Source organism: Anopheles coluzzii, chromosome 2, assembly GCF_943734685.1.
Source record: "Anopheles coluzzii chromosome 2, AcolN3, whole genome shotgun sequence".
NCBI classification, from domain to species: domain Eukaryota; kingdom Metazoa; phylum Arthropoda; class Insecta; order Diptera; family Culicidae; genus Anopheles; species Anopheles coluzzii.
Genome location: NC_064670.1, coordinates 115,265,917 through 115,289,907, shown reverse-complemented (window position 1 = coordinate 115,289,907; position 23,991 = coordinate 115,265,917). Strand labels below are relative to the sequence as shown.

The 23,991-nt window shown below is 49.6% G+C and overlaps 2 protein-coding genes across 14 annotated transcripts in view; both read left to right on the top strand.

Moving 5' to 3' along the window:
* LOC120949413 (AF4/FMR2 family member lilli) overlaps positions 1–7,199 on the top strand; it is a 138,204-nt gene extending 131,005 nt beyond the window's left edge. For all 6 annotated transcript variants that reach the window (XM_049606828.1, XM_049606831.1, XM_049606830.1 and 3 more), the window contains 3 exons: positions 2,306–2,655; positions 2,746–3,022; positions 3,095–7,199. In XM_049606828.1, coding sequence (XP_049462785.1) covers positions 2,306–2,655; positions 2,746–3,022; positions 3,095–3,110 — 643 coding nt within the window. In that variant the 3' untranslated portion in view covers positions 3,111–7,199. The remainder of the gene's footprint in view (positions 1–2,305; positions 2,656–2,745; positions 3,023–3,094) is intronic.
* Positions 7,200–9,541: 2,342 nt separating this feature from the next.
* LOC120953470 (uncharacterized) lies at positions 9,542–23,886 on the top strand. Of its 8 annotated transcripts, none has more exons than XM_040373398.2 (7): positions 9,542–10,480; positions 10,629–11,363; positions 17,517–21,116; positions 21,192–21,420; positions 21,519–21,845; positions 21,913–22,084; positions 22,157–23,886. In XM_040373398.2, the coding sequence occupies exons 2-7, from the start codon at positions 10,722–10,724 to the stop codon at positions 22,980–22,982; spliced, it is 5,796 nt and encodes a 1,931-aa protein (XP_040229332.2). In that variant the 5' UTR covers positions 9,542–10,480; positions 10,629–10,721; the 3' UTR covers positions 22,983–23,886. The 8 variants fall into 8 exon arrangements, with proteins under 8 accessions (XP_040229332.2, XP_049461356.1, XP_040229339.2 ...); XM_040373401.2 differs by lacking the exons at positions 9,542–10,480; positions 10,629–11,363 and adding exons at positions 13,771–14,887; positions 14,962–15,154; XM_049605399.1 differs by lacking the exon at positions 9,542–10,480 and having other exon boundaries at positions 10,503–11,363.
* The last annotated feature ends 105 nt before the right edge of the window (positions 23,887–23,991 follow it).

Sequence of the window (23,991 nt, the reverse complement as noted above, 5' to 3'; positions counted from 1 at the left end):
TCCTACGGTTTCAACGGTTCCAAATTAAAATGACATTTTTGTTTGCTTTGCAGTAGTTGACAATGATTAATTCCGTTTGAATGTTTGCTCTTTAAACAGTACGCTTTAAAGCCTATGCAAAATTCAACCGTAAATATCCGATATAAAATAACCACTATCTCTCCTGACAGTCTGCACAATGTAGCCAAACATAATTTATTTCTCTCCCCGATCAACTTAATGCATCGCAAATCTGCAAAACATCAAACAACGGTTCTGTATCCGTGTACTACAAAACTCTATTACTACAATTAATTGAGGATGGAAAGTTCGCCTATCGTGCTACACTGTACTACTTCCATCGTCCCGATTCTGAAGTACCCTCGGGAGTTTGAAAGCTCACCAATTTCTCATAACATTCCTCCCGCTCCCCACACCTCACCAAAGCCCGGACGGATTAAAATTTGAATAATTAATCTCAACAAACTACCCCAAACACTGCCCGGTGTGGAATAAAAACACAAAATGCTTACGAACACGTCCTTCTCTCTAGCGCAATGGCATAGGGTATATTAGAGCGTGCCGGTGGTGTTATACCGTGTCTCGTGCACCGAGTCTACAGTGGTAGCATATCTCGCAGAGCATGTAAATTAATGTTCACTGCTTGCACTGCCTTGCACGCTTTCCGGATGCAGCCGGGCCATGCACTTCCCCGTAGTTCTTGGCCCAATAGTGCCCACCAAACCCCTGTGCTAGCGGTGCAGCAAAGCGTTGCAGCCGTGTTACGCCGTTTTGGGTGAAATCGTTACCCGTCGACGGTCTGCATTAAAAACGGTTAGCTTTTTCTTCCCATTTCCTGTTCCGGTTCGTCGACTGCGGGCGTTTGGCAGTAGAATCGTTTAGGAAGGGTATAAACATACCAGCAAAATTCCACACTCACCGCCCGGTTCGGGATACCATTAGCCGGATGATGGTACGAGCTAAATGGAAACGACAAAACCACTATTATTTGTGCAAGAATATGATAAATTATTCCATTATAATGATAATGTCTTCTCACGTTTTTACGCAACCCCACCGCAACCCACTGCTTCATCCCCTTTGCACTGAAACTGACTGGGTGGAATGTTTTGACATCTCGAACAGAACATGGAATCTCCAGCCAAACGCTGGTGCCGGTGCTTGAAACTTTCGCAGCAACGCGGCCCATGGGAGTTGTGTGCGCCATACTGACGGCGACTTCAATTGTACACTCCCGCTAGTGGTACATCGGAAGCAACATTTATCAGTGAAACATTGGATCGGATGCGCGGGGCCCCCGGGGTGGTCAAAGTATGTCAAAATTCAGCTTAACGAGAAACAGTCCCAGCAGCCACACTTCCTCTAGATTTGTGTATGATCCACTTGGTATCGCAACACACACACACACACACACAGAGTTGTCACCCCGATGGAACAATTCGCAATGCCCCCGACAAGCGTTGTTCCTTTCACTGCCATATACGTTTGCATTTTGGAGAAAAGGGAATCGTTTAAACTCCACCCGGGGTTTGGGGAATTCCTTTGCGCTGGCACAAATTGTTCAAGACACATATCTCTCGTGAGTTGTAAGAGGTTGTCTTTTGCTGGCAGTCGCAGACCACGGAAATGTATTGTTTTGTGCGAAAGTTGTCTTTTGTCTAGCGCAGAATCAATCATACTGCCGTAAATGAAATGTGGATGCCGTATGTTTCACGATTCATTAATTATTGTTATTCTTCGTGGAGACTGTGTCAAAACGAGGAATTAAAAGATATGTAAAATACTAGAGTTCATATCTTGTTATAATGTAAAAACAGTCAGTGGTTGTATTCTATATTCAAAATAATATTAATGTATAACGAAAGGCTCATTATACCACGGTGAAATGCATGCGCTTTTTGCTAAATATTAATACACTGAAATAATCAAATAATAACTACATTCTTTGCGGTACGGATTCTACCCTGCTGCACATTTTGTTTGGTTGAGTTTACTTTTTAATTGTTCCATAATATCAATTCCGTTTATGATAACACACAATATGGTTTGATTTCATACGATAATAAACTTCATCTTCGGTTTGTTTTGTTTGTATGCCTGTTGTTTTCGTAACGTTATTATCTTAATGTACCGTCCTTGAAACCACCCAATAACCTAAGTGTCATATCTTTTTGCCATCGACAGCAATGAAGAGTCACACTATTCCATTCCTCCATTTCGTTTTCGATCGCTCTCGAACTTTGTAAAGAACATACTAACAAATCTCTTTTCACTTCCCAACGCCTACGTCATTGCTCATCGGCAGTTCGCGACCGATGCGTTTCCAAATAGGCCTACCGAGCACGATGGAAAACAAGGAAAACGCTCGCCCGTTTGTGATCCGCGAGACCGGCGATGACTGTGACCAGTCGGACGGGCCGATCCACTACCGGGACGAGGATGCGGACCGGGCGGCGAAAATCGCGCGCAAGGAAAGTCTTTCCATCAAGCTGGCACTAAGGCCCGACCGGCAGGAACTGATCAACCGGAACATCCTACAGCTGCAGTCGGACAACGAGAAGCAGGAATCGAAGGAAGCGATCGGTGCGCGCCTAATCCGCCGGCTGTCAATGCGCCCCACCGCCGAGGAGCTTGTCGAGCGGAACATTCTCAAAAGTAAGTGAATTTGCAATCATTCGGTCGGGAGCGTCGCGCCCCAAGAGCGTCGCGCTTAACTGATCATGCTGACATATCCGTACTCCTCAGCACAATCGCCGGCGGAAGAGAAAAAGCAAAAGGAGGAAAAGAAACGCTATCTACTGCGGAAGCTCAGCTTCCGGCCGACGGTCGACGAGCTGAAGGAGAAGAAAATTATTCGTTTCAACGATTACATTGAGGTGACGCAGGCGCACGACTACGACCGGCGGGCGGACAAACCGTGGACACGCTTGACGCCGAAAGACAAGGCCGCCATCCGCAAGGAATTGAACGAGTTCAAGAGCTCCGAAATGGCCGTGCACGAAGGTAGTCGACATCTTACCAGGTACGTTTAACTCTCTAGCCAGCCTCGTTCCCGCTAGTTTCCTCGGTCCTAATGTTTCGTTGCCCGTTTCAGGTTTCATAGGCCATGACAACTGCAAGGAAGGAAGGCCAAACAGTGCAAGCAATTTGCCATTCATTACGTTTTACATTTCTCATTAGAAATTACTTCCATCCAACGTCAGACCGTGTACATCTGAGTGTGGCACCGCGCGCAACACGCTTTGGTTTGTTGTTTATGGTAGGGCCGATAACTCAACGCTTCGATTAAGTTGTGAACAAGGATCGCTTCCTGGGGCAGAGAGAGCAGCGCAAACGGTTCTTGCTGTGCAGCACCAACATTTGTCCTTGGAGCTTTTGCCTTGGAGGACAATGTTTGCTCCGGCGGGTTTCGCTGTAAAACTACTCGTTCTTGTAGAAGCCGCCCTTTCGGGACACATTCTTGTTAAAAAGTACGCGGCAGAGCCAGTTGCTAGCATGGTTACTAGTGCGGCACTGTATTAGTATTTCCCACCAGTTTACATAACACAAAAAAAAACAAGAAATCGGTTCGACAAAGAGATTCCAGGATTGCAACATTTCCTTCATAATTCCGACCGATGCCAATTGAAACCTCGACGATCATCACAATCAGACTAATTTGCTCCTAAGCTTACATGCAAGGTAGAATTCCCGGTAACATGAAGATGAATATTTTAAACACCCAACCACTCTAGACGACTACTTACAACAGGTTGAAGTTAGTAGACAAACATCCACGCAAAGACAATTTCCCCCTCTGAGAAGGAAATGCCACTCACGGGACTATCTCAGCTTGGTTTCGCACATACTGTAACTGTTATTTGCAGTCATGATAAGCCCTGTGATGATTGCACGCGGCAGCCATATTGTACTATTACACGCAGCGAAACCGCACATTCTCGATGAACGGTGGGCCCCAACGACGACACACACGATCTAATGATTGAAGGTGCGCGCGTGTGTGTGTAATCAGTAGCTTCTTAAAAATTGCGACGCAAAATGTTTTACTATTTTCGCCAATCGGTCGGTTAAAATTATTCGCAATTACATACACAGACATAAAACGAGAAAGATTGCATTGCAAGTGTGCAGCAAAAGGAAAAGTGGTGTTATCACAAGACAAAATATCCCCATACTAAACAACGGTAGGGACAGCAGACGGAAAAAAAACATCTAAAATTGGAAACAAAACAAAAAAAAAGTAAGGAAAAGCTTGTTTTGAAGAGAAAACAAAAACATAAATGAGAATAATCATACTGTGATAAAGTTGATGACGTTAGTAGAATGTTACCGACAAGGAGGAAATGCAAGCATGAAATGTATGTAAGAGGGGGGACACATTTTGCAAAAAGAAGGAAAAAAATAACAATTCGACTGTGCGACATTGGGAAAAGTGAACGTTGTAGCTGGGCGTCGTTGGTATTTGGAGGCAGACAGAACCGGATAGGTGAAAAAATTCAACAAATTTCGACGACGGTGGCAAGGCAAGAGCGATCCACTAGGAATGAGAGAACAGAGCGTAGTACTAGAGCCGTTGTACGCGGAAGCTTCACGCACCGTTGTAGGAAGGAAAGCAAAAGCTAACCAGCTTGGTTATGCTCATCAAATTGAGCAGAAACCGGCAGTAATTGCAGCTTAATGTGAGTTTTAGCAATAGGCAACGGACAAGCTCCGATAAACTTTGAGTACAGATAAGAGCAGCAGCAGCAGCAGTAGCAGAAGCAGTACCATCACAAAACAACATCCATACCAGTGATTATTAAAAGACCACGTGGTAACGGCGATTGGGATTCAGGAACTAGTTCAGTTCACAATTAACGACAAAACTATAGGTATATGCGTGTATCACAGGAAACCAGGTGCATTTTGTGCGCGAAAACACTCGAGTGGAGTGTAATTGGTATTACAAGTCGTACATAACACGCTGCATAATATAAAACAAACCTATGCTTATAAATTCTTTGTGCAAACATGGACGGAAGCAAAACCGTGCAACGTCTGCTAAAATAATACTGCGGTGCTGCTAAGAACACTACTGCTACTGCTGCTGCTATTACTACTAACGCTAACACAACCAACCAGTACCAGAAAGCAAGAAACGAAATCATTACATTGTACATATCCTGCGCATGCAACTGGTGCAGACGGTTGCAGAGTTTTGAGATCATCCTCGGTGCGAACGTATTATTAAAAATCCCAAAAGGATGCGCCATTCGGATGCACGAAGCATCGACAAAACAGGATGAAGAATCGGTGTTTACATTTAGAATCCCTTTACCAATAGTGGAATTTGGAATCGTACTGCTACGTAAACTTCTTCACTTTTTCGACAGGTGTGATCTATTCACATCGGCACGTGGAAAAAACGCGTAAGTGTTTAATTTGATCAAACACGTAGCAAAAGAGTGAATGGTGGTGGGATGCTGTTATGCAAACCCGATGAGGAAGTTATAAAATGGCAGCAAATGGGGGGAGCAAAATAGAAAAGGAAAATAAACACAACGAGACAACAATGCAAATGGTAGAGAACGCATGAAGATACACATTTTGATAACAAAGCTATATCCATCGTCTCAGAGAGTGAGGTAGAGAGAGAGTGAGAGAGTAGAGAGAAGAAAGAAGGGCGAGAGAGATATAGAGGAAACGGGAGAAGGAAAGAGAGAGGAAGAGAGAGTTAATGAATATGAAAATGTCAAACCGAAATAAACAAGTCTTTAACAGTTGGAGTGAGAGTTAATGCGTTTTAGACGAAGTCTGGCCACGAGACAGATACGAGCCACTCGTGTTGTAATGATGGGTTGGGTGAAGCCAAGAGTAGTTGAACGTGAAGCAATTTATCGGACGACACGAAGGACTCGAGGAACACACTAAATCAGGAGTGAAAAGCAAATGCAAAGCGATGTGTAAGATACGAAAAAAATTCAAAACAGATATTGTCTAAACATAAATACAGAACCCCCATTACTCTCCTGAATGGCGAATGCAAAATATAAACAAAAAAGCAAGCAAATGTGTTCGATAACGACTACTTGGCTATGGAAGGGGAAGGAAAAAAACAAATAAAAGCATAAACTAAACCATAACCATAATCAAGCATTAAAAGGCATTTTGGTGAGCCAAAAAGATATTTGTAGCAAAAAGGGTGCGATGCATCACAAATCTCACAGAAAGACACAAAACCAACAAACACACATACACGACGCAACACACAACGCTCGTTATGCGACAGGCAAATAGAGCGCATCTTTTAACGTTGGGTAAAGTGCGATCTTTGATTTTGTGACACTATTTGAAGTAGCACATTTTTTCAATAATTCTGTCGTTTACTAGCTTTGGCTAGGTGCAAAGCTTTACATGAAGGCATGAAACCTTTCGTTTCATACACGTGTGTAATTAATCAAGTGAAGTGTGTTTGCGTTCATTTGGTGCTTTGGAAGGCACGGTAATTGGTGATCTAATCTTGCCTGACTGTGTGTTGTGTATATGGATGACTTTAATCATGAAAAAGCTCGTTTGATTGCTTTTCTTTTAGTTGTGATGTTGCTGTGCACTGCAACAAATTTCAGAGCCCGTGGCATTAGTGTCCGTGTTGGAGCTGGTCCTCACAATCGACAAAATTAACGTTATGTTTTGAATGCCCTTCCACAGACCCGGGGCAAAAAACAAACAACTTCCAGATATAGTATCGAATCATTCAAAGAAGAAACAAAACCCACACACCACCCATACTCTCACTCAATCACACGGACTACCAGATACATCCAGAGGCGGAAAACCAAGTGAAAACATGAAATATGAATTATGAGTATAAAAATTTCAAAGTGAAAGTAACAGAAATGAAACACACATTAGAGTTTAAGTGTAATACGTATAAATATATATATATGAACATATATATTAATATCGATGCATAAACACAGAAGCAGGAAACGGTTGATGATGATGCAAAGGAAAACAGCAGGCAAGTATGATGGGAAGGTGAGATAAGTGCGGAAGAATGTGTGGTAGGATGAATCGGTTACAAAAACCGTCGACAAATAGGACGCAACATGCTGTCCGGAGCGAAACAAATCAATAATTTGTTAAGACAAGCAAACAAACAAACAAACAAAAAAGAATACAAAACAAATAACGACAAATAAATGAAACAGAAAATGTAAGCGTGTTTATGTTTGTGGTAATGAACCCAACGGGTAAGTACGTGGACTGAACGTGGACAATTGAATTAAAGCAATTAGTAAGCCACAGGTTACTCGGGGGTGGAGGCTACGGGAACTATCTTCTATAAGTCAATCCAGATAATGGCATACGCTGATGATATAGGCATCATAGGTCTGCGGCTCTCGGCTCTGCGGCCGAAGCCACCCAGGGATCGAGCAGGCGGCAGGGAACCTCGGATTGACGGATAAAAAGCAAAGACCAAACTGATGGTGGCAACATCAGCGGCCCTACCAATAAATAATACAAACCTACGTAGGCGTTACGTACTGATAGGTGAACGCACTTTTGAAGTCGTCCCAGAATTCGCCTATCTTGGGTCAAATGTCAGCAACGACAATAGAATGATAGCTGAGTTGCGCGCCTGAAAAATCAGTTCACCTCAAAGAACCTGTCGCGACGAACGAAGCTGTGACTATATAGTACAGTAGGTGACCGCTAACTGGATGTGTTTTAACTGGAGTGCTTTTTAACTGGAGGTTCGCTAACTGGAGTGACTCTCAGTTAACGAACACTTAAACGTCAAAACATGAAACATCCGGAATCTCATGAAGAGAAATTTGTCGCAAATGTGCATTTTTCAAACAAATTTAGGGTCACTTGCCTACGTTTGCTATTATTTTTTGTTATTACACGAATTATTATACTTTATATCAACATAAATGAAAAAAAAAGTTTGGTATGTTTATTCCAGACAACGCCAATCAAAACAATCAATCCATAGAAACGTCACTCCAGTTAGCGAACATTGTTCGTTAACTGGAGCTTGTTTACCTCTCAGTTAGCGGTCACCTACTGTACCTATATACCGGTACCGGTATTCACATACGCATCTAAGGCATGGACATTGTCCAAATCTGACGAAACTCTCTTAGCCGCGTTGAAGAGAAAGATGCTCAGAAAGATACTTGGCTCCGTATGTGTGGAAGGAGAATGGAGGAGTCGCTATAATGACGAGCTATACGAGATGTACGGCAACCACACTGTCGTACAGCGTATTAAGCTCGCCAGACTCCGGTTGGCTGGCCATGTTGTACGCATGGAAACGGACGACCCAGCCCGTAAAGTCTTTTTTGGCCGTCCACAAGGACAGAGGAGGCGTGGTAGGCCCAAACTGAGGTGGCAAGATGGCGTAGAGGCGTCCGCCATTAAGCCCGGGATAACGGATTGACAGACGAAGGCGCGGGACCGTGACCGGTTTCGGACACTCCTGAGGCACGCTAAGACCGGTTGTAGCGGTTTTAGCGCCGGGTAAGTAAGTAAGTAAGCCACAGGCAGTGGCGTATTTAACGGTAAGCAAAGTAAGCAATTGCGGGGGGGCCCGTCAATGAGGGGCCCCGGAATCTTTAGTCCATTATCCATAACAGTTGATAGAATATGGCACTGTATTAGCAAGGAGGGCCCCGCGTTACACGAACCCTAAGCACCCCCCCCCCCCCCCCCCCCCCCCGGCAGCAACCAAATTTAAGTTGAAATGTTACATAATCAAAGACAGATGCCGAGTACCTCCCAGTAATCATGTACAAAGGGGCCTCAACACTTCTTACTGCTTAGGGCCCCCGACACTGTAAACCCGCTGCTGGCCACAGGTTTGTATTAAATTTTCTCACGTAGAGCTTTTTCAGTATGCCATCATAGCAACATCAATATTTCATGGAACATACCATGACCTTTTGGACTTTTTCTGCTGGTATGCCTGGAAACCAGCTATTTATGGATTTACATAATCTCCCCATTTCATTTATGTGTTGAATTTGAACAATGTTTCGAACATTTACCAATAATGTGCAGGAATGCTTAATTTTCATAGAAATCCTTATTAAAGACAAGCAATGCATAAACAACAAATGTACTATCCCGGCACAGTACCGAAACCGAAACGAAAATTGATAGCAACGTTGGTGGCCAAAACTTCAACCACGTGTGTGCACACTTCGTTCGAGTTTGACAGCCACAGGTGACCACGAGCTTGTCCGTTTACAATTTAAAATGGTCGTCGTATCCGCTGTGCGTTTGTATTTCAATTTTAGCTACCGTTGCTACAAACATTAAGCAAAGGAAATTGGTAGAAACGTTGCATCATCTACATTAGCATAGATTAAATTAACAATCGCTGTTGGCCAACATTAATTTTGTCATCTGTTGAAAGATTTTCAAACCAAAAGCAGCAACCACATTGACAGCGCGCTGGTTCTCGCCAATGTCAACATACGCTCTCTGAAACACCGCGGAGAGAGAGAGAGTGTGTGTGCATGTGTGTGTATGTGTGTGAGAGAGAGAAAGCGAGAAAAGAGAAAGAGACAGGTAGTGTATGTTGTGGTGTGTCTGTCGAATAATCAAACAAAGCAGTTCAGTTATTCCCTGAACGCGTCGTAACAAGAACATCAACGAAGATCATCGGAAGTTTGCTTAATTTTTGGCGAAATTAAAGTTTAATGAACGATCCCAGTGTAAAGCCGAAGCAACGTTTGAAGTGATTTGTGTTGATGCGTGTTGCCACCGAACAATCGATCAAAATTAAGCACCATTACTACTATCTCCTCGAGCACGTCTCGCACGTTGTGTTGTGTGTTTATTATTTTTTGCTTTCATCTTTGCGTATGCCATACCGTGTGTGCTATAAAAAACACACTCATACATTTTATCAATAAAAACGCGATAGTGAAAGAAAATAGACCGGTGGTGGTTGAATTTGTCACCCACCGATATCTAGTCGGCGCTGCTGCGTACCGCTGAAGCTGATCTATGACACGCGTGGTTGTATTTATTGCGCTTTGAAACGAAATTCTCCGAACGCCGCAGCCGTTGCTGTTGGAACTTGGTTGTAAATGTAAAACCACACAGCTACACCGAACTGAAATTCCTGCAAAAAACAAAAACAAAAATCCAACAAAACAAAGGCTAAACAATACTGGTCTGCTGTTGGCTTTTCTAGTAAATCCAAAACCATTCCTTTTCGCCCCGTACACGCGGTCCGCCGCGATCTGTGGCAATCGAGTCGTCCTGCTTGCGATTGGCGGAGCGAGCGGCGCACGACGAGCTCACCAACACACTCGCACCCGAAACGTCAAATCGTTTCGCTTGAAACGCCAAAAATCGCGCGTAAAGAGAGTGTGTGCGTGCTTGTAAAGGGTAGGAGATAGAGCGAGAGAGAGCCAGCGAGCGAGCAAGCGAGCGAGCCGGAGAGCGTGTTTGCGAACGTACACTCAGCTGAGCATCGGAGGTAAGAGCAGCAAATGACGGGAATACCATTTTCCACCTTTCCTTCGTCCAGAGTGCACGGGAAATGCAGTGCAGTGTGCGATTTGGCTGGGCTGTTTGAAAGAACGTGATTACTATCATTTCCATCGTTTGTTCTCGTGCGATTCCAGTGTGCACCGAACCGAAAGTGGTGACCGTGTGACGACGTTTCGGAGAAGCTGCCTGTGCGTGTTTGATCAAGACAGAAAACGCGCCGCTCAACCATGGAGCGACCGAATCCGGCCAATGGTTCACTGTCGGCCCCGTCCATCCCGTTGCTAACGCCAGCCACCACACGTAGTATGAGCGGCGGCCAGATGATCATCCTAGACTCGCCGCCCCGCAACTACCCGTCCGCATCGTCGCTGCAGCTAACGGCAAGGGCTCCGATGGTAGCGCCACCCCGCCCGGACACGTCCCTCGGCAGCAAGCTCACGGTCGTCCCGTGCGGTGGTGCCCCAGCCCGGGCCGGAACCGTTGCCCTGCCGCACCGCACGCGCCACATGTCGATCGACACGCGCGACAGAAGGTTCCTGCTGGATGCTGGCAGTAACAATGCACCCTACGCCCTTGGCCCCGGGGCCAACTTCCCGGGCCACGGCAACGTGGTAACGGTAACGTCGGATGCGAACGGCCGTAATGTGGTGCAGTTCGGCTCGTCGCAGCAACTTCATCAAACGCAGCAGCCTTCGCCGCCGCCGCTGCCGCCGCCGGCACGCGAGATCATCGTGGGACGGAAGGAGTCGACATTTGCGCCCCCGCCGCCGCCGCCAACCCCAACAACATCATCATCATCAGCGGGCCGAACCGGTCCAAATCCAAACGCTGACGTCTACCACCACCACCAGCAGCCCAATCTACCAATGGTAAATCAAGTTCGCTTTCTAAATTACGATTATTTTAGTGTGCAGTTAGCAGAACATTACATTTTCCCGCACGGATATTCCGGACGCGGATTTTCAAACGAAATTCATCTTTCTGCGGTACACGAAATGTGCATTCCACGAACACATTCGAGCGCACACGCCACACACACACACCCGCGGTGTGTAATCGAACGTTGTTTTCGGAGAAAAGTGCGAGAGAGCGAGAAAGAGCGCAGCCAAATGTGGGAGAAACCGCGGAATACCGCGGAATCGCTGCGCCCGATTCGCCCGCCGATGGTGTGCATGTGCGTGTATGTGTGCGTGCGATATTGTCAGGCACACTGACAGCAGCTGGTGAGCCAGAGAGAGCCTCCCTCTCTCTCTCTCTCTCTCTCTCTCTCTCTCTCTCTCTCTCTCTCTCTCTTTCGCTCTCTTTCTCTCTACCTGTCTCGCGCGAGTTAGCTCGCCACAGCACAAGGATAGGGAAACGCTGACTGGCAAAGGCATTTCACGCACACACGTGCAGCGCATCGTTAAACAACGGCATTCAGCACAGGCAGGCCGCGCCAGTGTGTAATCAGTAGGAAAATAGGCGATTTGTGGCTGGCCGATCGGTGGTGATCATCAGCAGCCAGGCCCAAAAGGGAACACCGCCCCGAAGCTACCCCCGCAAAAGGTACTGAACCACCACACACACTCGATCACAGCCAACCCCGATTTTGGGGTTTATTAAGGTAAGAGCGATTCGCTGCAAACTTCACGTCGGTCGTACCTCTTCCACACACGGTTACGGTAACAACGTCGCCAGTAGCAGCACGGGCGTGATGTTGGGCACCGTTTTTATCGTGCCAAAACGTGTCCAAATTGAAAGTGTGTGTCCCTAGTGCGGAAAGTATTTCATTTCACAAACTTTTGTGCATCTCACGGGTACAGTTTTGGGTACGTTGTTTGGTGCCGTGTGGCGATTGTTTCGTGTTGAGAAGACGGCAGACGACGACACACACTCTCTGCTTGTCAAACTGTCGTGTGTGCAAGGTTCGAATTATTCGTTCGTTATCAACTTTTTGTTGTTGTTGTTGTTGACCATTTATCTGCTTTTTTGTTCTATTTTTCACCCCACCAGAAGCAACAGGGTCAGGGCAGTTGCAGTGTTTGGTGCATCGTATTGTATGTATGCATGTGTGTGTGTGTGTGTGAGGAAGCAAATTCAAACGAAAGTAGTGCACCGTGCGCGGCGCCCTCCTTCCACCACACGGTGTGTTGTTTTGCTTATCTTTCAAGAAGCAAAGGAACAGAAAAAAACACAACAAAAACAAAATAAAAGAATGCATATATGTCCCTCGCACACACAGTGCACAGAGAGAAGGGACGGCCGTCTTGTGTGTCGTTGCCGTCATCGAATTGTGTACGGTCGGACGCAAGAAAAACACGTCACGTTGTCGTCCACCCAAGGGTGAGCGTGTTTCACCCGCCCCGTGCCCCCGTGCACCAGAATTTCTTCTGCTAATAATGTTGCGCGCTACCAAAACAAAGCAGAGGTGCACAGTGCTCGCACATCATCGATTAAAACGCACAACAACCACAACGGATTTGCGAAAGTGTGTGCGCGCGCGGTGCGCTGATAAACGCGAAATAATAGAACAGCATTAAGCCCCGCATAGAGCCACACATACACACCACCCACCCACACACACACACCCTGACAGAGAGGAGCGCAGCAGGTGTGCTCTAACCGTCGACAGTCGTCGCGGCATCTGCTATGCAAAAATGCAAGGCACAGTAGTGTTGTGTAGCAAACGATTCTATTTGTGCATTCGGGTGCACTGTCTCGGGTGGGGGGGTGGCGAAAACAAAAGCGCCCCAGCATCATCCGCAACCGAGACACGCACCAACGGGGTAAATTAGAGGAAAGCTGCTAGTTGCTGCTGCCACGGTGTGACCTACCATTTGCTGTAAATTTCGTAATCACACACTCTCTCTCTCTCTCTTTCTCCACTTGTGCCGTACATACGCACACACCGTGCTGGGGAAAGGGTGTTGTTACAGACAACAAGTGGTGCTGCGTGATACTGTAACTGTAATTTCCGTTTTCTGTGTGTCGTATCCCAATGCATTTTTTCATCAAGAAGAAACAACACAATCCTTGTTTTATATGCCGTGGACTGTGTGAAGGAGCCACACACACGCTCACACGCACGCATTTACGCAAAACGTCGTCCGCGGTGTGGTGTGTTGCCAATGGAAACGGAAAGCGTTACTTGCACGCCTTTTGTCCTTCAAAATGCGCCCTCGAGTAAGGCAAGAATGTTGTGTTTGGTTGGGTTTGGTCCATTTGCCAGCTGATCGTACCTTTATTTCGTTTATTCTGGTTGGAAAAAAAACATTTACCCAATAGACAGCGGAGGGGGGATGATCCTTTTTTCGCACCACTTCGCTTCCGCGGAATGTAACGCGCTGCCCGCGCGCATAACACGCGCGTAACGTTTCGTTTAGCGAAGAAACGCAACCCGTCCGAAGGCCGCGATGGAGCAAGAGAAGGAAAGAGAGGCACACGGTGCGCTCGTACGCTCTCTGTCAATCGCTCTCGCTCTATCCCTCTTGCTCTCTCTCACTCTTTCACTCACTCGCCTGCTACACTAGCACGGGGAGGCTCAGCGAAGCACCAGTAGTGGTGAGCAGCGCACACATATTCATGGTTACAGCGCGGTCGGTACAGTTGTATGTGGCGGACGACTTGTAGTGCGTACGTGTGTTGTTTCTGGTTTTCTGCTCTGGCTAGCACAAGGTGTAGAGTGTGCTACTACTACCAAACTGCTGGGCACCTCGGTCCCAGTGCGAAACACTTCGCACATTGTGCGCGCGTGGTTAAATCAGGTTCGTGTCCGCTCCCTTGTATTAGGCGTAACAGAGCACTCACTGGGAACATCACACCGGACAGGCGAAACGCGTGCATCAGCGCCATCACCGGGCCGCGAGTGAGACAGAACGACGGTCGGTGGCACAATATGCTTTCCCCGGTGGCCAATATATTCTTGCCCGGATTATAGACACAGGATGTACGACGGCTGAAGCGAACGTTCACCAGGTGGTGTGTTGAATCAATTCACAGCAAGCAAAAGAGCAACCACCACCGAGCAGGAGGAAGAAGAAAAAGCAGAAAACACACAGTGAAACGTGTTCTGTCCTTCGGGATATGGTGGTGAATGGTGTTCCGGTGGAATGTAACGTGCGCCAGTGTTTTCCTAGTGGGGAGAAAGAGCAGCTAAGCTCTAGTGTACACGGAGGGGGAGAGACACACGTACAATTTGGTGCGGTGGTGGTGTACCCTCTTGCAACTGGTTTCATTTTCACCGATTGTGCATGCTCCTCACAATTCGCCAACAACCTTGGTGGGGTTACACGTACAGTCAGTACAGTGTGGTGTTGAGTTGTAGTGCCCACAATATTGGCGATATATTCGAGCATGGCCGTCATCACCATCGGCAGCAGCAGCAGCAGTAGCAACAATCACTGATCACCCCGCGGTAAGTTGTGCGGTGGCAGCCCGTATGTTGTGTGTTTGCTCTCTTGATTAAATCACGGTTTTTCTATTTTGTAGGCATATATCCTCTCGCGGACCTCTCATCCACGCGGTGTGCTGGTGTGCTGGCATTTTCGTTCGCCAAGCACTGGGGGCCAAGACCCCTAAAAAGGGAAAAGCGACAGCGTGCTCCATCCATAAAGAGCAACTCACTCCTCGACTCATCAACTGACTGCTGGAAAGGCCACGACAAAGCCTCACCTCTCTTTTAGTAAGTCGTTTCTGGGGCACGGTGGAGCCACCTCGGGACGGAAAATCGCTGTGCGGAATCGATTCTTCTCTTCAGCCGCAACGGAGATTTAGCACATAAGAAGTGCAAATGAAAATCCAAGATATAATCACCACCACCATCGCCGCATCATCGCCATCATCGCATCTTATCGGAGTTCCCTCCGGTAAACCGTCTGTGTTGCTCGACCCCCCCCCCTCCCCCCACTTACCCCACGCGATTACGTTGTTCGATTTCTGGTCTGTGTGTGTGTGTGTCTGTGTGTGAATGAGCGAGCGACAGAGGGCAGTTGCGCTTTCCGCGGAATCGATGAATGTGTTTCGTATCACTTTTTAGTAAAAAAAGAAGACTTGCACAAAATTATTTCACTTTCCTTCTCTTTCCCATTGGGCGGACGATGTTATCAGATTGTGTGCGTGCGTGTGTATGTGTGCATCACACCGGGTGGAAGAACAGAGCGGACGAAGGGAGCAATAAACCCTGTGTGGTGTCACTAGTGTGAGCATGCTGTGTGAATATAGTGAATGAAAGGGTTTTTGTTTTCGAGTAGTGAGCGGGTGTGACAGACATTCACGATAAAAGGGACCCATCACGACGAACCACAGCATAGAGAGCATGTGGTCTGAAAAGTAGCAGCAGCAGCAGGCTGGCGGCAGCGCATGTGGTGTCAGTGTAGGCCGATTTTGGTCAAGGTTTTTATTACATTTCCAAAACCTATGATTTGCTGCACGATTCTGTGTGGTGCATTTAGTGCAATTAATTAGTACCCCTTTTCAAGCATTTCCGTGTGCCCCCGCCCCGTCTATTATTTAGAAAGCTTCCACATTCCACTTCTCTAGGCGCATCTGTCACACTCCGTGCTGGTGGTGCTGTTGTTCCGTTACCGTGTTTGGCAGGTGTGGTATTGGTGTGTGCTGCTCACACGTGTTTTGAAAAACACGAGCATAGTTTCTAGTGTGCCCGACATACTGTGACGCATTTATTCGATGTAAGCTTACGCATCGCGGAACGTGAAATCCGACCGCTTTTTCCAACCCGACCCAACTACTCGCAAGCAGTTTGACAGTAGCAACACACAGGCATGTGATACGCACCCGCGACGGTGTGTGCGAGTATGTGTGTATGTGTGTGTATGTGTGTGGATGCTGTAGTGTGCCGTGCTTCCAAACTGTGTGTAAATTGCAGCCCAGGTCGGATCGATCGTTCAGTTGCTGCTAGCAACGGCGGTTCTGTAAGATCTGCCCGTTTGTTTCATTTTGCACTCGGTGTGTGCTGCTGTGGTGCACAAACAACCACAACAAGAAAGCTCTTCCGTGGCGCAATTGTCAAAATTCATTCCGATACGACGCAGGCAGGCAGGCAGGCCCTGGCCAACTGCTCGGCTCGATCATCGAGCGTTTTCAGCGATAGTGTGTCAATGCCGTGCCGTACCGTGTGTGTATGTTGTGTCTGATTGTGATTGGGATTAAAGTGTTGTTTTAGCATTAAGCAGTACGACAAGTAAGTGTGTACCAAACCAGGCTGTGAAACCCCAGCAATGAAGCATGCTGACACACACGGGTGTCGCTCGCCCCCTCTCCCTCTTGCACTGTCGGCAGAACCGAGTGAGAAGCTGCTGCGCCTCTTGGTGTTTGGCCGTATCGGTTGGGACGGTGTTTGCTGCACCGAGTTCCGAGTCCCTAATCAGGCCACAACAATAGCATCATCGAGGCAAAAATACCTCTTTCACTCTTCCGCAGTGAAGTGTGTGTCACATGGCGCACGTACGCACCAAATCGTACGGTCCCCACACAACTCGCCCGCTCGGTTTTTGTGCGACGTGTGTGTCTGTGTGTGTGTTGGTAGTGCCGATGCACCGACAGCAAGTGCATCCAACACACCAACAAGACACACACACACATACGTCACTATCGATCATATCATATTGTTGTGTGTTTTTATGCACCCGCGACACGCGTTCGGAGGGAAAGGGTACGTGAGTGAGAACAGTTCCCTCCCGCAAGAAGGAAAGGGTGTAAATGTGCAGTTTGTCGAGCCTATTATGACACGTGGTGTGTATGTCTGCAGGATACGCTGATAGTAGGAATTCATTTTGCATAGTTGGAGGAGAGAGAGCGAGAGGGGGAAAGCGAAAAACGCCACATAGGTGGTTCTTATGGGAAACGGTTAAATTAAGGTCATGCCAGTAAACCGTCTTGGACCCGTCGACATTGTTGTTGTTGCTGTTGTTAAAAAAACTTTCTAAATACTTAAATGCTTGTTTGCCAACAGTTTGTAAACCGACCGAAGTGACTCATTTCCATTAACCCTGTTTTCTTACCCATTTTTCCCTCTCTCCCTTTAGCAATACGGTACCGTGACTGTGCAGGTTGGCAACGCGAACAGAATGTCCTACCAGCAGGCAAAAATTGGTCAATCGACAATCGTGAATCAAACCGCCGTGCCGGTGCTGCCCATCCCCAGCGCAACCGTCGTACTGCCGGCGACGGTGTCCGGGACGATCGGCGATCTGAGACTAAGCAGCAGCAGCTCGGCACCGTCCGGCATGAGGATGTATCGCCAGATTGCACCGAAACCTGCCCTCACCAGCACCACCAACACCACCATACACAGCTTGATGGCCACCAGCTCGTTAATAACGTCCGTGCCGACGATGGTAACGCCCTCGGTTTCCATCAGCCCGACCGTGCAGCTGCCGACCGCCGATCGATCGCTCAGTTCGGGCAGCGTTCCGATCGCCGGATCGTTGGTCGTGCAGCCCGTAGTGTCATCGCACCTGCAGCTAAACCCGCAGCCGCTGCTGCACACCCAGCAATCTACACTGTACGCTGGTGGATCGAAGCTAGTGCTACCCCTTGGCACCACGATTAAGGTGACGCAGGGTGCGATCGATCAGCAGTTGCAGCAGCAACAACAGCCGCAAAACCAGCAGCAGCATCAAGCGACCATACAGTCCATTCCGGTAGCAATTGCCAATACGTCGCTTCATGCCGTGGTCCATGCCGCTGTCACACCGATGCAGCCACCGGTCAGCTCCATCTCGATCACGCCGCAGCTGCCAGCCCAGCAGCAGCAGCAGCAGCAGCAAACAAAATTGCTGCTGAACACCGGAAGAAGCGCTGCACCACCTACTGCCGCTGCTGTCCGTGCCGTTGTCAGTGGAAATGTTCCGCCCCTGTACGTGCCGCCCAACAAAGGGACGATCGCTGCCGGTGGAACTGTGATCAAGCCCACCGTCACATCCGTAACCGCTGCCGTCCACAGCAAGGCCGAGCTAGATGCTAGTCGGATGAGGCTCGTTGCGGCAGGAGGCGCAGCTCCCGACAGTAGCGTTGCTGCGCACCGACAGCTGCCTGTCGACACCCTCAAAACCCAAGCCGGTGGCAATGCGGTAGAGCAGCAGGAGCTGAGGAAACCGATCAAAGCATTCCCCATCCCCGTGCTGAGTCCGTTCACCGTGCCCAAGATGGTGCAGCACCAGGAGCAACTGCTGCCGGAACAAACGGTCGCGCCGGCGGAAGTGTACGCAGCCGGTCGGCTGGTGATGATGCCCAACAGCGCACCGATCGTGGTCGCCCAGCCCAGCAACTTCCACGGGAGTTTGTCGCTTCAGCTGGAAAACCAGTCGGCCGATGCGATGGTGCTGGAGGACGAACTATCGAACGACGAGGGCGACCAGCTGGTAATGGATCTGGGTGAAAGCAATACGCACGAGCTAGAAGACCATGACAAGGACACCTCAGTAAGCTACGAAAGTGCGGACGGGCTGACGAACGATACTGCCATACTGCGGGACGCGCAGCAACAGGACGGGCAGGTAGCTCAAGAGATCGTATACTTTGACGAGTCGAATCCGGACGATGGGTCCAACGCGGCGACGATCGAAATACCGGAAACGGCACCGTCCAGCCAGCTGGAAGTGCCCCGTACGCCGGAAAAGAGCTCTCCGGACCTGGCAGCCACCACCACCAACATCAGCCCGCGCTTACAGAAGCGCTCGTCGTCCGAACATCAGCGGGCGGCCGAAGTCGTCCACCCCTGCCAATCGCACCCCACCACTTCCGGCGGGACAATTGGACGCCGTCGGTATTCGGAATTCGCTACGGCTCGACAGCCGCCCGCGGTTGTTAGAATACAGTTCACCCGCGAACACTACAACATTCCGCTGCGGCCGCACGGAAATTCGCTTGAATCGAACAAACTGTCGCTAACGCCGATCGATGCGCCCGTTAACGCACCGCCTGCCACGACCCCAATGCAGCCCGATGCAGCACTGCTACCGCCGGTGCCACTGCACGATGTGATGCTGCTGTGCAACGAAAAGCTGGAGCTTCCGAAGCGTCTGGATGAGGTGCGAAAGAGCCGGCCCTCGGCCGCTGGCCAGAAGAAGCACGCCAAACAGCAGCAGCAACCCCCCGTTCCCGTACACGGCGAGCTCGAGGCGCATGGCAGCGAGATGATCGAGCCGGAGCTGATCGCGCTGGACGAGGTGGTGCACAAACGGCAACGGCTGGGAGAGGAGCATACGGCAGAGCGCAGCTCCAACTTCATCAACAGCCGCTCCACCTCGACGTCCTCCGACAGCAATATGGCGGTGGGTAAGGCAGGCCGCAGCAATCCGCCGACGGCGGAACCGCTACCGTCCAGGAAGGGCGGCTCGAAATCGCGCGCCACCGGCGGCAAATTACCCAGGTCCCAGGGCGCGCAGGCTATTACACCGTCCGAATCGTCCCTCAGCCTGCAGGATGAGGGCGGCGCCATGCACGATACGTCGACGGTGGCGGACCATCTGCGCTGGTGGGACGGTGTCGGGTACATGAACGAGAGCACGCTGCGGTTTGAGTTCAACAAGTTCGGCATGGTGCAACCGCTGTCCGCCGCGGAGTACGAGAGGCACTGTGCCACGGATGTGTACAAGGATCTGCAGCAACCGATAGAGCTGCGACAGTCGCAGCAGCAGCAGCAGCAACACGCACAAACTGCTGTCAATCGAGCCCGCACGACGACGCTGAAGGATGCGGGCGATTCGTACAAGTGCGAGGTGTGCCACAAGCAGGGTCGGGCGGCCGATTTCGTTACGCCCGAGCTTTGCAGCATCAAGTGCCTCGGCAGCAACAACAACACGGCTCTGCGCAAGTACATCCTGCACTCGACGCACGCGCTACAGCAAGCCGCTGGGTCGTGGGAGGGAAATGTAAAGCCGGCGGCAAACCGGCCGTCCCCAAGCAGCCTGGACGGCGCCAAACACTCCAAGGAAGACGGCAAAGCAACGGCGGGCAAGAAGAAGCAGCCGGCGAAGAAGCCCGCCACCAAGAAGGCGACACCACCGTCCTCCGTGCCCACCAGTCCTTCGTCCGCCAGTGACGACGACTCGATGAGCTCGCTGAGCCTCAATTCGAGCACCTTCCTGAAGCGGCAAACGCTGCGCGACTTCCTGCCCAACTCGCTGGACGAGGAGAACAACAATCCGGAGCCGGCTGCTGCTGCTGCTCCACCGGCAGCTGCCACCACTCCCACGATCGATGAAAGCGAAGAGACGGAGTTCCAGTGGCAGCAGTACCTGAAGCAGGTGGTGGCCGACCCGGCCCCGGTGCATCTGTTCGGGCCGAAGGCATTCCCGCCCTCCGAGAATCGTTTCCGCGTTGGCATGAAGCTGGAAGCGATCGATCCGGAGAACTGCTCGCTGTTCTGCGTCTGCACCGTGGTCGAGGTGCGCGGCTATCGGATCAAGCTGCACTTTGACGGGTACGCGGCCGAGTACGACTTCTGGGTGAATGCCAGCTCGATCGACATCTTTCCGCCCGGCTGGTGCCAGCAGACGAACAGGGCGCTCCAGCCGCCCGCCTCGTACGTCGGTGGCAAACCGTTCCACTGGAAGCAGTACCTGCAGGAAACGAACGCGCCCGTACCGGAGCAGGAGTGGTTTGCGCATCTGAATCAGCTAGTAAGAGTAGTTGGGAATGATGGGTATGGCCAATGGGCATGGTTTCTAATTTTTCTTCTCTGTGTTGCATCACAGCAAAGCGACAGGAACAAGTTCGAGATCGGCATGGCGCTCGAAGCGGACGATCTGAAAAAGTCGGGCAAGGTGTGCGTGGCGACGGTCGCGGACAAGATGGGCGACCGTATACTGGTACACTTTGACGGGTGGGATGACCGGTACGACTACTGGGTGAGCATTTTCTCCAACTACATCCATCCGGTGAACTGGCACAAGGAGAACAACGATACAATCACTGCCCCGCCAGGTAAAACTATTCATTGCGCTTGCTGTTCGATTTACCCTGCCGCGTCTCGGGGGGGAGGAAATTATGTTTCAAATTTCTAAACTGATGGTCCCTTACAGACTGGAACAAACCCTTCGATTGGACGCGCTACATCCGCTTCAAGTCGCGCGCCGGTTCGGGCTCGTCGACTGTGCCGGCAGAGAAGGCTCTGTTCAAAACGCGTCCACCCGTCGCGTTCAAGCTGGGCCACCGGCTGGAGGTGGTCGACCGCAAGCAGAAGAAACTGATACGTCCCGCCACGGTGGTCGCAATTGACGGGTACGAGCTGAAGCTGTGCTTTGACGGGTGGCCCCGCAGCTACTCCTTCTGGATCGAGGACGACAGCCCGGATCTGCATCCGATCAACTGGTGTGCCCGGACGAAGCACCCGTTGGAGCCGCCGCCAGGTACGTTGCTTGATTGTACGTTGTACGTTGAACCTTTGCTTCATTGTTTACTTTTCGCTCTTCGCAGGTTATTTGTTTAAGACGGGCTCGTTTGAGGGTACCTGTGAGTTCAAGTACTGTTTCGGGCGCGGCAATGCCAAGGTTGCGAACAAAAAGTTCCACGACCGGTTAGTGGAATGTCCGTACAAGCCGAAAACCTGGATGAGCGAGGATCGCAAACCGCTCCGACTGAGCCATGAGTATGTGTTACACGAGTTGGATGAAGTGTTGGTGAAGCATCACACTAAATCGCTCTCTTTCTCCCCTTACAGCCAAGTGCAGAGCTTCGTGAAGATGGAGCATGCCGTCGAAGTGAAGCTGTCGGAATTGAAGAAAGCCACTTCCAACAGCAGCAGCAGCAGCAACAAGCTCGACGTCAAAGCTGTAGGAGGAGGTCTTGCCAGCTTGAGAAAATCCATTTCTTCCGTTTCGGGTGCGCCCAAGGTCCAGCCGAAACAATCGGCCACGCAAAGACGCGCGAGCGTTTCCAACACGATGGCGTCGGTGCCAGCAAAGCGCATTAAGCGCGAAACAGCCGACCAACCGCCAAGTACTGCTACCTCGACCGCAACACCAACTCCTCCGCCATCGCGCGATCCCTCCAAGGAGCGCATCGTGCGGTTGCGAGAGCACGAAGAGCTCCCCGCAAGCGAGCCAGCCAACACGGCCACCACCACCACCACCACAAACCCAGCCGTCACCGCCAACAGCAACAACGCTGCCGCGGCCGTTAGTGCCTCGATCCGGCTGGCCCTGCCCGTGATTGACGAGTACGGGCCGCAGCTGCTGCATGCGTTCGACAAGTGGCGGGAGCATTCGCGCTACCTCGACGAGTGCACCGAGCAGACCGGCGTGCTGCGCAAAAACCCGCTGCACTGGACTACGGACGAGATTTCGTGCTACGTCGAGCGGCTGCCCGGCTGCGAGCAGTACGCGAAGAAGATCCGGCAGGAGGAACTTACTGGCCGCTCGTTTCTGAGCCTCTCGCAGTCGGACCTGATCGACTATCTCGGCGTGAAGATCGGGCCGGCCATCAAGATGTACAATCGGATCATTCGGCTGCGCCAGCTCGTGACGACCAAGTTCTTGCAGTTGTAGAAGATGCCGCACGACGCCCTGTTTGGTGTTGTGGTGGTGGCCTGCAAGTGAGTTTGATGTGTGATACCGTTGTTGCTGCTTCTTCCTTTTTTCGTTTCTGTTTCTCATCGCTTATTTAGTCTCAGCTGTTATTACACTGTTTTTTTCTTCGTACGCGACGCGCGCGCCAAGTACGATTCGCACAAGCTTCAAGTTAAAGTGCATTTTGCAATAACGCTGCTTGTTTCTTTAACAAAAAAAAACCCTTCATTCGTAATCGATGTGTATCGAATTATTACGTACAATTTATCCCAAAAACATTAGCAAGGAAAATGTGCTTTCCAATGTATTTTTGTTTTTTTTTCGATTAAGAATTACACTATTTATATTAGCAATGAAGAATTAGTTATGTGGAAAACAAAATAGCAAGTACATAGTTAGCTTTGTTTAAGAAGATCGTGAAGTGTTAGATTGTGTTAAACGAAGACGAAAATATTTACCACCCTACAAATAATTTCGTGTTTAGCAAACATTCGCTTGGTGGAGAGAGAGATACAGAGTAGTTGAACTTCCTGTACATATCGTGAACTCAGATAACGTAATTTCAAACCCTTCCCTCCCCCCCGATCAATCGCTTATCATGTATTGCTAGTGTGTAAAGAACAGAAACAGTCCGGTCCCGGTTTTGAGAGTTATCTTGCGTAGGTGTTAGGTTCAGCTTTAGCGTGTGGAATCGATTATTATGAAATGCTCCGTTCTTCGTTTGGGACCTGCAATAGAGAATTACCGCACACAGCGCGGATTTAGGATAGAATACATACATATATATATTTTTAAGGTACAATGTGTTAATCAAAACTAGAATTCCGTGCCTGAGGGTGTTGTACATATGATGAAGGAATAAACATTACAGCTTACCATTAAAGCGCGCGCGCGTGCGCGCATTTGAAGAAGACATCCTACCGAAAATCCGATCAGTTCTCCTCCGGTTTGGTGGCCAATCGAACAAATCCTGTGATAAACAAGCATC